Source organism: Triturus cristatus, chromosome 3_1 (assembly GCF_964204655.1).
Source record: "Triturus cristatus chromosome 3_1, aTriCri1.1, whole genome shotgun sequence".
Lineage (NCBI taxonomy): Eukaryota > Metazoa > Chordata > Amphibia > Caudata > Salamandridae > Triturus > Triturus cristatus.
This window is the reverse complement of record NC_140583.1, coordinates 953,518,274-953,531,681: the sequence shown is the minus strand read 5'-3', so window position 1 is coordinate 953,531,681 and position 13,408 is coordinate 953,518,274. Positions and strand designations below refer to the sequence as shown.

The window sequence follows — 13,408 nt, the reverse complement described above, 5'->3', positions numbered from 1 at the left end:
GAAGAGAAAACAACCCACATTACTGAATTGTTTCAATGACATTGATTTAGCAATTTTATTTAAATTAATAATACCAAAGCCTTCTAAAAACTACTAAGGGGTCTATTATGATGTCGGGCGGATCGCCACCGCCCGCATGGCGGTGGTGATCTGCCCAACATCATCCCCGCCCGCCTCCCATTTCCCCCGCCATATTATGATGGTGGGGGGTACCGCGGCGGACGGGCAGACCGTCAGCTGTTTTTCCACCCGGTCGAAGAGTCGACCAGGTGGAAAAGGGTTGAATATGGTGGCATGTGTGCTAGACACCGCCATCCGTATTACAATCACAGCGGGAAGCAGCCTGTGGATTACACAGTTGGGGCCCGTTGCGAGCCCCCAGGATGTTGGAGGGGGCACATGGGAGGTACCTATGGTACCCCCCTGCATTTGCATGGACGACGTAGCAGGCACAGCAATGTGCAGCCACAGCATTGTAGCGGGCGGTGCTGTGTGCACCGCCCGGCACAATGATGTGGATGGGGATGCCACCGCCACCATGGCGGGGGCATCCTAATTGCCGGTGCGGGACCGCCGCACCACTGGCGGGCAGTCCCAGCACCGCTAGGGTGGCAGGCGGACTTAAGTCCACCCGCCATCCTAATAGGCCCCTTAGTGTTTTTAAAAAAAGTTTGGAAAATCATTAAGAAGGAGATACCAGTTACACTGTTAAATTCCTGCCAATCAAACTACCTGTACCAAATGTACTCTTGATCGTAGAGTCTGAAAGAGCTAGTCTTCTTTTAGTTCTTCACCTCTTGATAATGTTCAACACCAGTGATTACAGCTCCACAGTGAGGATCAGATCCACACACATGGGTGGTATGAAAAGGGTCATAGACTGGATCATATTCTTTCCATCAAATAGGTGCCAGCTCATCAAAAATGTCTATTGTGTCACCATTGCTGTTTGCAAGGAACCATTGTCCCCTCTAGTCCATTGCCTGTGTCTCCACTAATCTCAGTGACTGAGTAACACCCAACACCCAACGGGGGCCCGCTCTATATTCTATATTCAAGCTGTCCCATCTGGAAATTAGCACACTGTTTGCCCTCCTGTATTCATTCTCCTCTCAATTACAGTAGAAGCAGACTCAAACCATGATTGATGATACTTCATTTATATATACACTGACTTATCTAATTTTCTCTTGGTTTATTTGTAACAAAGCACTCTTAGGGGGCCGATTACGATGTCGGTCGGAAAGGCTCCAAATCGGATTCGGAATCTCAGAATCCGATTCGGAACCTATGTTTACGACCAAATCGTACACATTTCCAACCGACCAGTTATGATGCCCGGAAACCGTTCTGGCTGTCCGATTTGGTTCCGAAAGGCATTTGGACAACCCAAGTCTTTTGGAGCCGAATCGTACAGCTCTATGGACACGGTTTCAGAGCAAGCGATTACGATGATCGATTCGGACAGCCATTAAGATTTGGTCTTTAAGACAAGAAACGGCAGTCAGAATCTGACTTTGGGGGCCTGTTGTAAATTGAGACAGCGATGTGATTAAGCATTTACTAAAGACATTAATTCCCCTCTTATAGAGCATGTTTTCTCCGTTATGTTGACCGAAGTTTGGACTCCATTTTGTACTGTCATGCTTCCACGTGTTCCCCAGGAGAAGAGTCCAACCTCTGTGTTAGTTGCTCCTGTAATCTGCCTAGTAACAGTCTATAAATAGCTCCTTTGTCCATCTGGCGCATGGCCAGACTTGACCACATCTGCTATCAGTTAGCCTTGCTTGACCATGTTTTCGCGGGCTCAAGGAGTGTGTCAGCTCCACCCACATATTGATCTTGTATCGAAAATGTCCATAAAAGGTAACATTCCTTGCCTCATGTTGTATCCACCCACTTACGAGCCCCTCTATTGTGTATAAAAGGGGACCGTGTACGCAAGTTCTTTGTGCTACTCTATGCAATACTGAAGAGTGTTGTGTGGATTGTAGGACCACCCTTAAGGGTTAATAAATGCTGTCTTTGTACTTTGCAGTTTCCGTGCCAACTTCCTTATAGATTCCATTACAGGAGAGCGAACCCTTGTGTCCTGCGGGCCTAGCTGGGGCCTGTATTCATCAATTGGCGCCCGTCACGTGGGGCTCATCGGCGACTCGGATGCTCGAAGGATTGGTCGCGACGAAGGTGAGGAACTTGGCCGGGGACGTGATCACTGCCAGCGGCGTCTTAGCCCTGGCATCCCGAGGTTTTTCTTCCTTCCCTTCCGAGCTGACCGTCTGGGTGGCGCCGGTCCTCGACTGAGACCTCTTCTGTCGGTCTTGCCGTGAAAGCCGTTTGGACGATTGTGGAGCTTGGCAGTTGGAATCTGGACTCTTGATTGGTAAGAACCGGTGTACGGTACTTGCTCCGAGTTTTTGAAGCCTGGTCCGGCTATTTGAGTTTGATTTGTGATGACTAGTCATACTTTGTATTTGTCTTTGTGAAAATATATGCGTTGCAACACATATAGGCAGGTAATGTGGAGAGATTTCTCCGGAGCTGTGTAACTTTGAACGGCGCAACGATTAAGTGCCATTTTCTCTATAATATTGCATATTTTGCATTATTCCTGAGCATGCCTGCTTTCAGCGCACTCCGTAAGTGGTGTTGCTGTTTTGGAAACCGGTTGAACCTCGAGGAATCTGCTCCAGCTCCCCCAGAGGGGACTCCTAATAGGGATATGTATGTGAAGCATGGTCTTTCTTCCATAATGTACAGCACAGTATGGAGGAAATATACAAAAAAGGATCCTGAGTTACGATGGCCTTTGTATGGATCGTTTGATATACGTAAGATTGAGTATGTGGAACAGTGTATGTGCAAGCGGCGTGCTCGTCAGGATATGTTTGAGTGTGTGCGGTTGTGGGTGAGGGAGGTGCGTGAGCGAGAGAAGCGTGAGAAAGCGCTGTTTGATAAAGAACAACGGAAGAATGATCATGTGCGAGCCCAGGAAGCGAAGCGTCGGGAAGACAGAGAACAGACAGAGAGACAAGAGAAAGAGCGTAGGCTGCAAGTTTCGGGTCAATATGCTGTTCGGCAGCCACTCTATCCTGTCCTTAATAATCTTGATGATGATTTTTATTTACTAGATCGCTCTCCGCCCCCTTATGTTGGCGCATCTGCTCCGAGGCCGCAAGATTCTGTCCCGGGTCCGGGTAAGGTAGATACGCGGTCCATGTTATCGGCTGAGCATATGGCTGAGCTTCGGCAAATCTCTTTCCGTGCACTTAAGGGTAAGGTGTCCGTGGATGAATTGTTCCATACTTGGGGGTCGTGGCAGGATAGAGAGAGATTGTATTTTTTGAGTCATTTCGCTGAGGAAGTGATTACTGCTTTTCGGAAATATTCTAGTGTTTTTGAGCCTGAAGAAGTGACATCGGATGCTAAAGCATTACATGATGGTGTTTTTTCTCCCTCTAAGGCTTCTGATACGGCTCGGCGGCTATTCGCCTTGCGGGACGCGGTGCTGGCCCATAAAGAAAAAGCGCGCCAACGAGCAGGGGAGGAGACGCAGTCGGATTCGTGTACTACAGAAGGCCACTCATCCACCTCTCAATCAGATAAGAGCGATCTAGTGCATGCTAAGCCAATGCGCGAGGCGGCGCCTTTGTATGTTCCTCCTAAAGGAGCGGGGACTAGCTCGGACATTACCTCCGCCGATGCTAAGGGATATTTTGTGTATAATTGGGTTTATACTCCGTGGCATAGAGCTGATGTGATGGCATTAAAGAATGCGCTGCCTGACCCCCGCAAGAATCCAGCGGCCTTCTACGAAGAAGTCGAGGGGGCCTTGAATTCTTGCGTTATGACTTTAGCAGATATAGACCTGTTCTTTGGCCTTATTCTACCACCGGATATGTGGCGATCTGTCCGAAAAGTAGATGATACAGTTGCCTTTAAGGCCCGGTGGTCTGACCTTGAGGATGAGGATAGGGAACGGAAGCCCGCGCAGAAACCGCCCCAGAGTATTTTAGATCTCCCTGCTGCTATTGTGGCTAAGCTGAAGACAATTATTCCCCCTAAAAAGATTGACTGGAATATGTTAGCTGCATGTAAACAGAAAGCGGACGAGTCAGTTGCGGACTTCTTTACGCGCTTTGAGGAGACGTTTCATGATTTTAGTGGCCAGTCGCTTACTGACGATACGGGCCGCCACCTTTTTGCGGATAAATATGTGGCTAATCTGCTGCCGGCAGTTGCGGCCCGTCTAAAAGCGAGTGAAAGTTCTTGGTCCTCCGCTACACCGACGGCCCTCCTGACTATCGCCCAGTATTATGAGCGTCAGGAGCAAGAAGCGAAGGGCCAGGAGGAAAAGAAATCGAAAGATTTGAAAACAAAGGTGATGTTGGCACAAGTCTATGGCCCGCCCCGGCGGGGTAGTAATAGAGGTAGGGGAGGATCTTATGGTCCTCCCTCGGGCCGATCTGATTTAAATAGGAACCAATGTGCGTATTGTAAGCAATCGGGTCATTGGGCTAGGGACTGCCCGGTGTTGCATGCATCGCGTCAGGGGCATACCTATGGTGGCCCGCGAGGTAGAGGGGGTTTCTCGAACTTTCGAGGGAATTCTAACGAACAGGCTCGTTTTGACTCTGCTGGGCAGCACCGCGATAGATCAAACGTTTTTGATCGCCAGCATCAGTACCAAGCGTCGGGGATTGACCGGTCGGGGTACCATGACTCTCAGCATGCATAGGAATGCGTTGGATGGGGGTTAGAATCAGTTGAGGTGCCGGTCGATCAGCAGGGCCCTTATGTATCGGCTGAAGTTTTGGGCTCTACTGATCAGTTCCTAGTGGATACAGGAGCGACACGTAGTGCGCTATCTAAGCAATTGGTTCCGGGGGCTCCCCCATCCGGCTTAATGGTCACATCGGTAGGGTTTGACGGAACACTCTCCCGAAGCCCTCTTTCGCAGCCCCTCATGTTTAAAGTTGACTCTTTTTCTGCACCCTGTCCGTTCCTGCTTGCCCCGTACACACCGGACAACATTATGGGCCTTGATATGTTAAAGCATTTTAGGGCTACGATCCGCTGCTCCCCTGCTGGTGTACGGGTAATATTGAATGATAATTACCCCCGATCAGAACGGATGTGTACGATGTCTGAGGATGCGCTGTTAGCTACCCTCCCTCGTGCTTTGTGGGCAACTTCGGATACTGATGTGGGACAAATGGTGATTCCACCGGTCCACATTAGCGTCAAGGAGGGGGCGGTGTTACCACGCCTCCCACAGTACCGTATTTCCCAGGAGGGCGAGGTGGCTCTCATACAGATAGTGCAGGATTTGATGGCGGTAGGGGTAGTGGAGGAAGTCCCCTACAACCTTTGTAACAGTCCGATTCTTCCCATACTGAAAAAGGATACGGATGCCAGAGTTTATCGGTTTATAATTGATTTGAGAGAAGTGAACAAGATCGTGATACCTCAGTACCCAGTGGTTTCCGATATCACGACGTTGCTTACTTTGGTCCCGCCTACGGCAACCATGTTCTCAGTGATTGATTTGAAGAATGCCTTCTTTTCCATTCCTATTCACCCTGATAGCCGATATCTTTTTGGGTTTACATTAAATAATAGATCTTATCGTTTTTGTAGGATTCCCCAGGGCTACACAGAAAGCCCTAGCATTTACAGTCAGGCTTTGAAACGGCAATTGGATTCCTTTGCTCTGCTCGAGGGTGTCGCCCTCATTCAATATGTCGATGACATCTTGCTGGCGGCTGACACCCTGGAGTTGTGTGAAAAAAGTACGTTATCCTTACTTTCCTTTTTAGCATCCCACAATCATAAGGTGTCTAGGAAGAAATTGCAATTCTGTAGACCAAAGGTGACTTATTTGGGTCACCTTTTGTCTAAGGAGGGACGTGCACTCACACCGGATCGTATCCAAGTAATTCTGGATACACCGAGACCGTCCACACAGAAGGATGTGCGTGCATTTCTGGATCTTGTTTCTTTTTGTAGACAGTGGATATTGGGGTTTTCGCACATAGCTAAGCCATTGTTAGCCCTCTTGACAATGGACACGCCTATCCCAATCCCTTGGTCAGATGAGTGTGATACTGCTTTTCAGCAACTACGGCAGGCCCTTTGTTCAGCACCAGTGTTAGGGACCCCTGATTATGCAAAACCCTTTTCGTTGTATGTGCATGAGAAAGATGGATGTGCATTGTCAGTTTTAGTGCAGATGCACGGCGATAAGCAGCGCCCTTGTGCATATTTTTCGGCTGTACTTGATCCTGTCGCCCGAGCATTACCGGGGTGTTTTCGCTCGGTTGCGGCGACAGCTGTGTCAATACACCAAAGCGAGGGAATTGTGTTATCCCATAAGCTGTTGGTATTAGTCCCCCATGCTGTCGATGCCCTGCTCAATCAAACGAAGACGCAGCATTTGACCAGCGCCCGTTTAACGGGATATGAGTTGACGCTTTTGGCTCCTCATATTACGTTAAAAAGGTGCGTAACGTTAAACCCGGCAACATTGTTGCCATACCCCGAAACCCAGCCTGAGGCGCGGAAAGCGCATGATTGTATTCTTGTGACTGAATAACAAACAAAGGGTCGTATTGATCTCCAGGATACGCCCTTTCCAGATGTAGATGGAGAACTGTGGGTGGACGGATCATGTCTGAAGCTACCAGATGGTACGACTTCAGCAGCGTATGCGATTACCACATTGCAAACGATAGTGGAGACAGCACGCATACCACAGAAATCAGCTCAAGCAGCGGAACTGATAGCATTAACACGAGCATGTGAGCTCAGTACAGGATTGTGTGTGAATGTTTATACAGATAGCCGCTATGCCTTCGGAGTAGCGCATGACTTCGGCCTACTCTGGAAGGAGAGAGGGTTTTTGACGTCACATGGAGTACAGATAATGCATGGAGAGTTAGTTCATAATCTTTTAACCGCATTGACATATCCGAGGAAAATTGCCATCGTTAAGTGTAGCGCCCATAGGAAAGTAGTTGATAAAGTTGGAGAAGGGAATGCGTTGGCAGATCGAGTAGCACGGGAGACTGCGATGCAGCCCGGTGCTACTGCCATGTATGTAGTAAAGTCACAGGTGGAAAGATGGCATGATGCGAAGGAGGGAGTGCGAGAAATGCAAAGGACCGCTTCTGACAAAGAGCGGGAACAATGGGCTAGTGAGGGAGAACTGGATGACGAGGGCTGCTGGAGAAATAAGCAGATGGATAGATGGAAATTACCCACGGCTTTTGTACAGCCTATGGTTCAGATGGCACATGGGCTAGCACATGTTGGAGCTTCCGCAATTGTGAAATTGCTTACCCAAGTCTGGGAGCATCCAGAGATTGCTAGCACAGCGAAGAGGGTGGTGCAGACCTGTATGATCTGCCTGAGGTATAACCCAGGAAAGGGCACTCGAACTCCAGCAGGAGGATTTGTGACACCTACTGCGCCCTTCGAGGTTTTGCAGATGGATTACATCCAGCTTGAGCGCTGTAACAATCTGAAGTATGTTCTAGTAGTGGTCTGCGCTTTCAGCAAATGGGTTGAAGCGTACCCTACGAAAGACAATACTGCAATGACTACTGCGAAGTTGCTGCTGAAAGAGTTCTTCCCTCGATATGGCGTCTGTAGACTTCTGTGGAGTGATAACGGCCCTCACTTTGTAGCGGATGTTATAAAGTATGTCTTGAAGGGCCTAGGCATCACTCAGAAGTTCCACGCCGTGTTTCACCCTCAGTCTGCAGGCCTAGTTGAGAAATATAATGGTACACTGAAGCTTAAGATCGCTAAAATTCAAGCTTCAACGTCTTTGACTTGGCCAGACGCTCTGCCACTGGCGTTATTGTCAATTAGATCGGTACCACACTCTCGAACTGGCCTTACACCTTATGAAATTGTTTTTGGACGCCCAATGAATATTTGGGGTCCACCAAGACCTAAGGCTGTGTATGATGTACCTTGTGTAATGATGAGCGATTATCTGGCACAGTTAACGGATAACTTGGTTTCTATCCATCAACAGGTCCGAGAGGCGCTCCCTGATCGGTCTACCGGTGAAGGACATGGTCTCCGGCCTGGGGACCACGTGATGGTGAAAGTTTTCGACAGGACGAACAGCTTGGAACCGAGATGGGTGGGTCCTGAGCAGGTCCTCCTCGCAACGAGGACGGCTGTGCGAGTCTCCAACAGAAAGAATTGGATCCATTCCCTGCACTGTAGGAAGGTGCCGCCCGGATTGGTGGAACCTGCCGTGCTGACCGATCAACGAGAAATTTTGGCTGCAGAGACAGGCCGTGCTGCGGAGCCAAACGCCATCGAGGAGCTCTTTCCGGACCACGCGACTCCTGGAGGAAGGCGATATCATCTTCGACCAAGGAAGTGAGTTTTCCAGTACCGGGACATACTGTCAGAACGGCCCTTGGGTTAGTGAAACGGAGAGCCGATGAGGCAAGGGGGGGGATCAGCCCTGCATTAGTGTAGCGACACCCGTCTTGGCCCGCTGGTGAAGAAATCAACCGCTGCCCAAGGGGAAGAGTTCTGACAGACTTTTAGTTTCAGGAAGATATTGGGTTTTATTTTTACCTTGACATGGAGAAAAAGAAAATCCTTTGTGCATTAGGGTTCATGTTGACAGTAGCCATTGTTGGGATAACCACATGGTTTGTGGAGGATGTAACACCCGCTCGGAAGATTCTTGTGTTGACAACTCCGGTGCCTGAGGAGCACTACTTTTATACATTACCATATCAAGAGTTGAAGCATCGACAGTCTTACTTGAATAACACTTTCATCCAGATGCTGCATCATACCCACGTTGCTACGAATGCTACGAACTGTTGGATATGTGGGATGATGCCAGCTCATCAGAAGAAAGGAGGAACGCCATTTATACCACTTCCTTTCTCTCATAATGGCTCTTGTAGAGCATGGTATACTTTGCTTTTTGCTACTCGGAAACCGACAGTGGGACGATTGCTCTTCAGACTCAATAAAGAATGCCATCAAGACAAAAATGGGTATTCACAAGCGAATGGGACAATTTGGGAGTGGGAAGAGTACCGACCAGACAATGAATCCATTCCCTACATCTTCACGAACACAAGAGACACTGTGGGAAAGGACAAATTTGTGATTCAAGTAGCACAAGCTCAAGCGGACCTGTGTGTCCAGAGTGTGGGTTTTATTCCTGTTGGTGTTAGTGATTGTATTACTGTTCTGAATATTGATGGGTTGAACAATAGTACCTTTTTAGCCTCCCATAATTCGTACTTTGTGTGTGGAAATAAAGGTTATTACCGTCTGCCGGCTGGGTGGTCTGGGGTATGCTATGTATCATTTCTATTACCTCCTGTATTCCTAGCTCCCGCATCTTATCATAAGGATCTGAAATTATTGAATAATGTGACTGTAAATAGGTATAAACGTACTTTATCACTTGACGATGTAGATCAGACTGATACCAGTCTGCAGCAGTATATTGATTTTAACTTAGGACTGTTTTTCTTTGTTGGAGCTGCCCTGAACAGTAGGAAGATCCGAAGATTAACAAGAGTGGTAGAAGCGGTGACAAATCAGACCGCTGCTGCACTTGGGAATCTTACGGAGGAATTGCAAATTACTAGAATTGTTGCATTGCAGAATCGTATGGTATTAGACGTTATGCTAGCTGATAGAGGAGGAGCATGTAAAATTATTGGAAGTAGCTGTTGTGTGTTCATCCCTGATCATACGCCATCAGTTTATAATGCCATCAATAAACTGCATAAAATTGCAGCTGAGATCCATACAGAAAACGGCACTTGGTCCTTTTCTGGATGGTTTTGGGCGTTAATTACTGCTTGGGGATGGAAGGTTCTAACTGGTCTCTGCATTATTGTAGCGGTTCTGTTTTCATGCTGTATCTGCGTTCAATGAGGTCCTTTACTCTGCTCATTATGTGCATCATTTTGTATCCCCGATAAGAAAACTATTGCCAATGTTGCTCACCAGAAACGTTTAGCTAAAGAAGTTGAGGAAATGATGACAATTGACATACATGATGATTATCCTAACAAGCCGGATGTCTTCAGTAAATGCTGAAAGGGTCGTCTGTTGTAAATTGAGACAGCGATGTGATTAAGCATTTACTAAAGACATTAATTCCCCTCTTATAGAGCATGTTTTCTCCGTTATGTTGACCGAAGTTTGGACTCCATTTTGTACTGTCATGCTTCCACGTGTTCCCCAGGAGAAGAGTCCAACCTCTGTGTTAGTTGCTCCTGTAATCTGCCTAGTAACAGTCTATAAATAGCTCCTTTGTCCATCTGGCGCATGGCCAGACTTGACCACATCTGCTATCAGTTAGCCTTGCTTGACCATGTTTTCGCGGGCTCAAGGAGTGTGTCAGCTCCGCCCACATATTGATCTTGTATCGAAAATGTCCATAAAAGGTAACATTCCTTGCCTCATGTTGTATCCACCCACTTACGAGCCCCTCTATTGTGTATAAAAGGGGACCGTGTACGCAAGTTCTTTGTGCTACTCTATGCAATACTGAAGAGTGTTGTGTGGATTGTAGGACCACCCTTAAGGGTTAATAAATGCTGTCTTTGTACTTTGCAGTTTCCGTGCCAACTTCCTTATAGATTCCATTACAGGAGAGCGAACCCTTGTGTCCTGCGGGCCTAGCTGGGGCCTGTATTCATCAGGCCCCTTGCAGACCCCCCTTCTCCCGAAGGCCTCCGGTTGGGACACTTGAGGGGACCCAAGGGACCCCTCTTTCCAAGCATGCACAATGTGGCAGGCCCCATGGGGTGCCCACCACAGGATGCAAGGTTTCCCCAACCACCCCTTTTTTCAATGAGAGCCTGTGTTCTCGTTCAGAACATAGGCTCCCATTGAGGTCAATGCGAGTCCGACCAAACGATGATGGGAAGCATCGTAATCGGTCGGTCGGACTTGCAGAACCAGATTCGGTCGAAAACGATTCCGAAACCGAGGTCGGCAGAGTTTCCGAATGACATCGTAATCGGACCCTAAATGTGCATAATATGGCAATTGTGTCTGTAAATATTTACATCCAATAAATAATTAAAATAACAATGACCAGCTTCAGGTGATCATATCCAATGCCCAAGATATTCTTACCTTTGCGATCTTCGTCCATCACCAAAGGTAATGTTAGGTCATCACATGCATCTCAATTGGTCCAGATCTGGGCCCCCCTTGATGGTCCGAAAACACTTTATGTATTACTTTAGCAGTGTCTGCTGTCCCCAGCAGTGACTTCTCATTATATAATACCCCAGCAGTGCAAGATTGCTGAGTGATGCATGAACTAAACATTGTGGCCATCTCCAGCAGTGCACTCCTAGTTTATGTATTTGAACCACAGTGTCAGACTTCCCCAGCAGTTACTTCCCGGTAATATTTTACCCTAGGAGTGTAGGTTTTCTCCAGTAGTGCCTTTTCAGTGGCATACTTCCCAGCAGTGTAAGCTATCTCCTGTAGTGCCTTCTCAGCGCTGTATTACTGCAGCCGTGTCAGCTTTCATCAGTCATGCCTTAATAACACAAACCTAGCATTTTGAACTTTCTTTAGCAGTGCATTTTCGGTGATATCCCACTTTCAAAAGCAGTACCTTCTCAATGACATATTACCTGATCAGTGTGAACTTTATTCAACAGTGCTTTCTCTGTGATACGAACCAGCAGTGTGAACCTTCTCAAGCAATGCCTTTTCAGTAATGTATTACCTCAGGAGGGCCAGCTTTCCCCAGCAGTGCCATATAACTGATGTAGTATCCCTGCAGTGTAAGCTTTCTTTAGTATTGCCTTCTCAGTGACACTAACACAGTAGTGTGAACTTTATCTAGCAGTGCGCTTTCAGTGACATACTAACCAGCAGTGCAAGTTTTCACCAGAAGTGCCTTCTCAATGGCTTATGTCCTGATCAGTGTGAACTTTCTCCAGTGGTGACTTATCACTGATGTAGTTAGTGTCCCATTAGTGAAGGATTTCTCCAGAAGTGCCTTCTAAGTGGCACTAACCCAGCACTCTGAACTTCCTCCACAAGTGCCTTTTCAGTGATGCATTACCTCAGCAATGTGAGCTTTCTCCAGCAGTGCCATATCACTGATATGCTAACCCAGCAGTGTAAGGTTTCTTTCATGGTGCCTTCAAAGTGATAGAGAAGCAAGATTTCTCCAGCAGTACATCCAAGTGACATACTGTCCAGGCAGGGTAACCTTTCTCCTACATCCTTAGTGCGGTCACAGCAGGTCAGAAGTATGAGATAAGTCAAAATAGCATAGTATGACTCAAGAAATATGAATTCCAAACTCCCAGGCAAATCAAGCCCCCCTCCACTGAGAGCAGCTCTCCTCTGTAAATAAACCTATTTCCAATATAGATTTTGACTGAATCTTCTTGGAATGCACCTCACATATTAGTTTAGATGTAAGTGGATATCTGGGAAGCAAAATATATGCCAACTGTGTAGCAATTATGTCTTTACTGTACGTTCATGATAATAAAATACACCTGGAAATTATCCTTATTTTACTAATTTGTACTCTAGGCACATAAGTACACTATCAAGCCTCACACACGTTAGGTAAGTAATACTTGTTCAAAGCATTTCCATTCAAATTAACCCTTGGACATATATTCCTTGTCCCTCTGTTCTTCAGTAGGCAATGAAACCCTGAAAATGGTCTAGTTAACTGCAGTGTATTGCACTTACGTCACTCTGGGCTTGGCCAGCAGATTTCAGTCGCATGAGGAGGGGGTTCTCTGTTGCAGGAAGGATGTGATAGCCGGTGGGACCCTTGGACTTCTCATAATTGGCTTTATATTTTATCTGTAGGACATAAAATACACATTAGTCTTAAAATTGAACCACACTGTGAAAATGCAGAGCAAAAGAGGACATCTTTAACATGGGAAAACACAGAGTGAGACATCAACAACCAGTGAAGGTATATCTCTGGTGTTCCATGCCAGTTCTTAATTATGTGTGTGTGTGTGTGTGTGTGTATATATATATATATATATATATATAGAGATAGATAGATAGATAGATAGATAGATAGATAGATAGATAGATAGATAGATAGATAGATAGATAGATAGATAGATAGATAGATAGATAGATAGATAGATAGATAGATAGATAGATAGATAGACAGATAGATATCTTCATTTATGCCATTTCTAAATGGTAGCTGTTTCTATTATTCTATTTAACAGTGCTCTATTTCCCGACCTCATACAACTCAGAATGTCCCAGGCAGACTCGAACTTGTGTACTTCCGATCACACCAAACAGTTAATAAGATGGTTGTCTCACTGAGTTGTAACTCCACAAAAGACCTTCACCCATGAACTGCAGCAGTAAAATTGGATCT

The 13,408-nt window shown here is 46.7% G+C and overlaps 1 protein-coding gene across 50 annotated transcripts in view; it reads right to left on the bottom strand.

Annotated features, from left to right (window-relative positions):
- The window catches only part of NEB (nebulin), a 392,273-nt gene that overhangs the window by 322,238 nt on the left and 56,627 nt on the right, over positions 1-13,408 (bottom strand). For all 50 annotated transcript variants that reach the window (XM_085645543.1, XM_085645542.1, XM_085645546.1 and 47 more), the window contains one exon: positions 12,745-12,861. In XM_085645543.1, the coding sequence (XP_085501669.1) occupies positions 12,745-12,861 (117 nt within the window). The remainder of the gene's footprint in view (positions 1-12,744; positions 12,862-13,408) is intronic.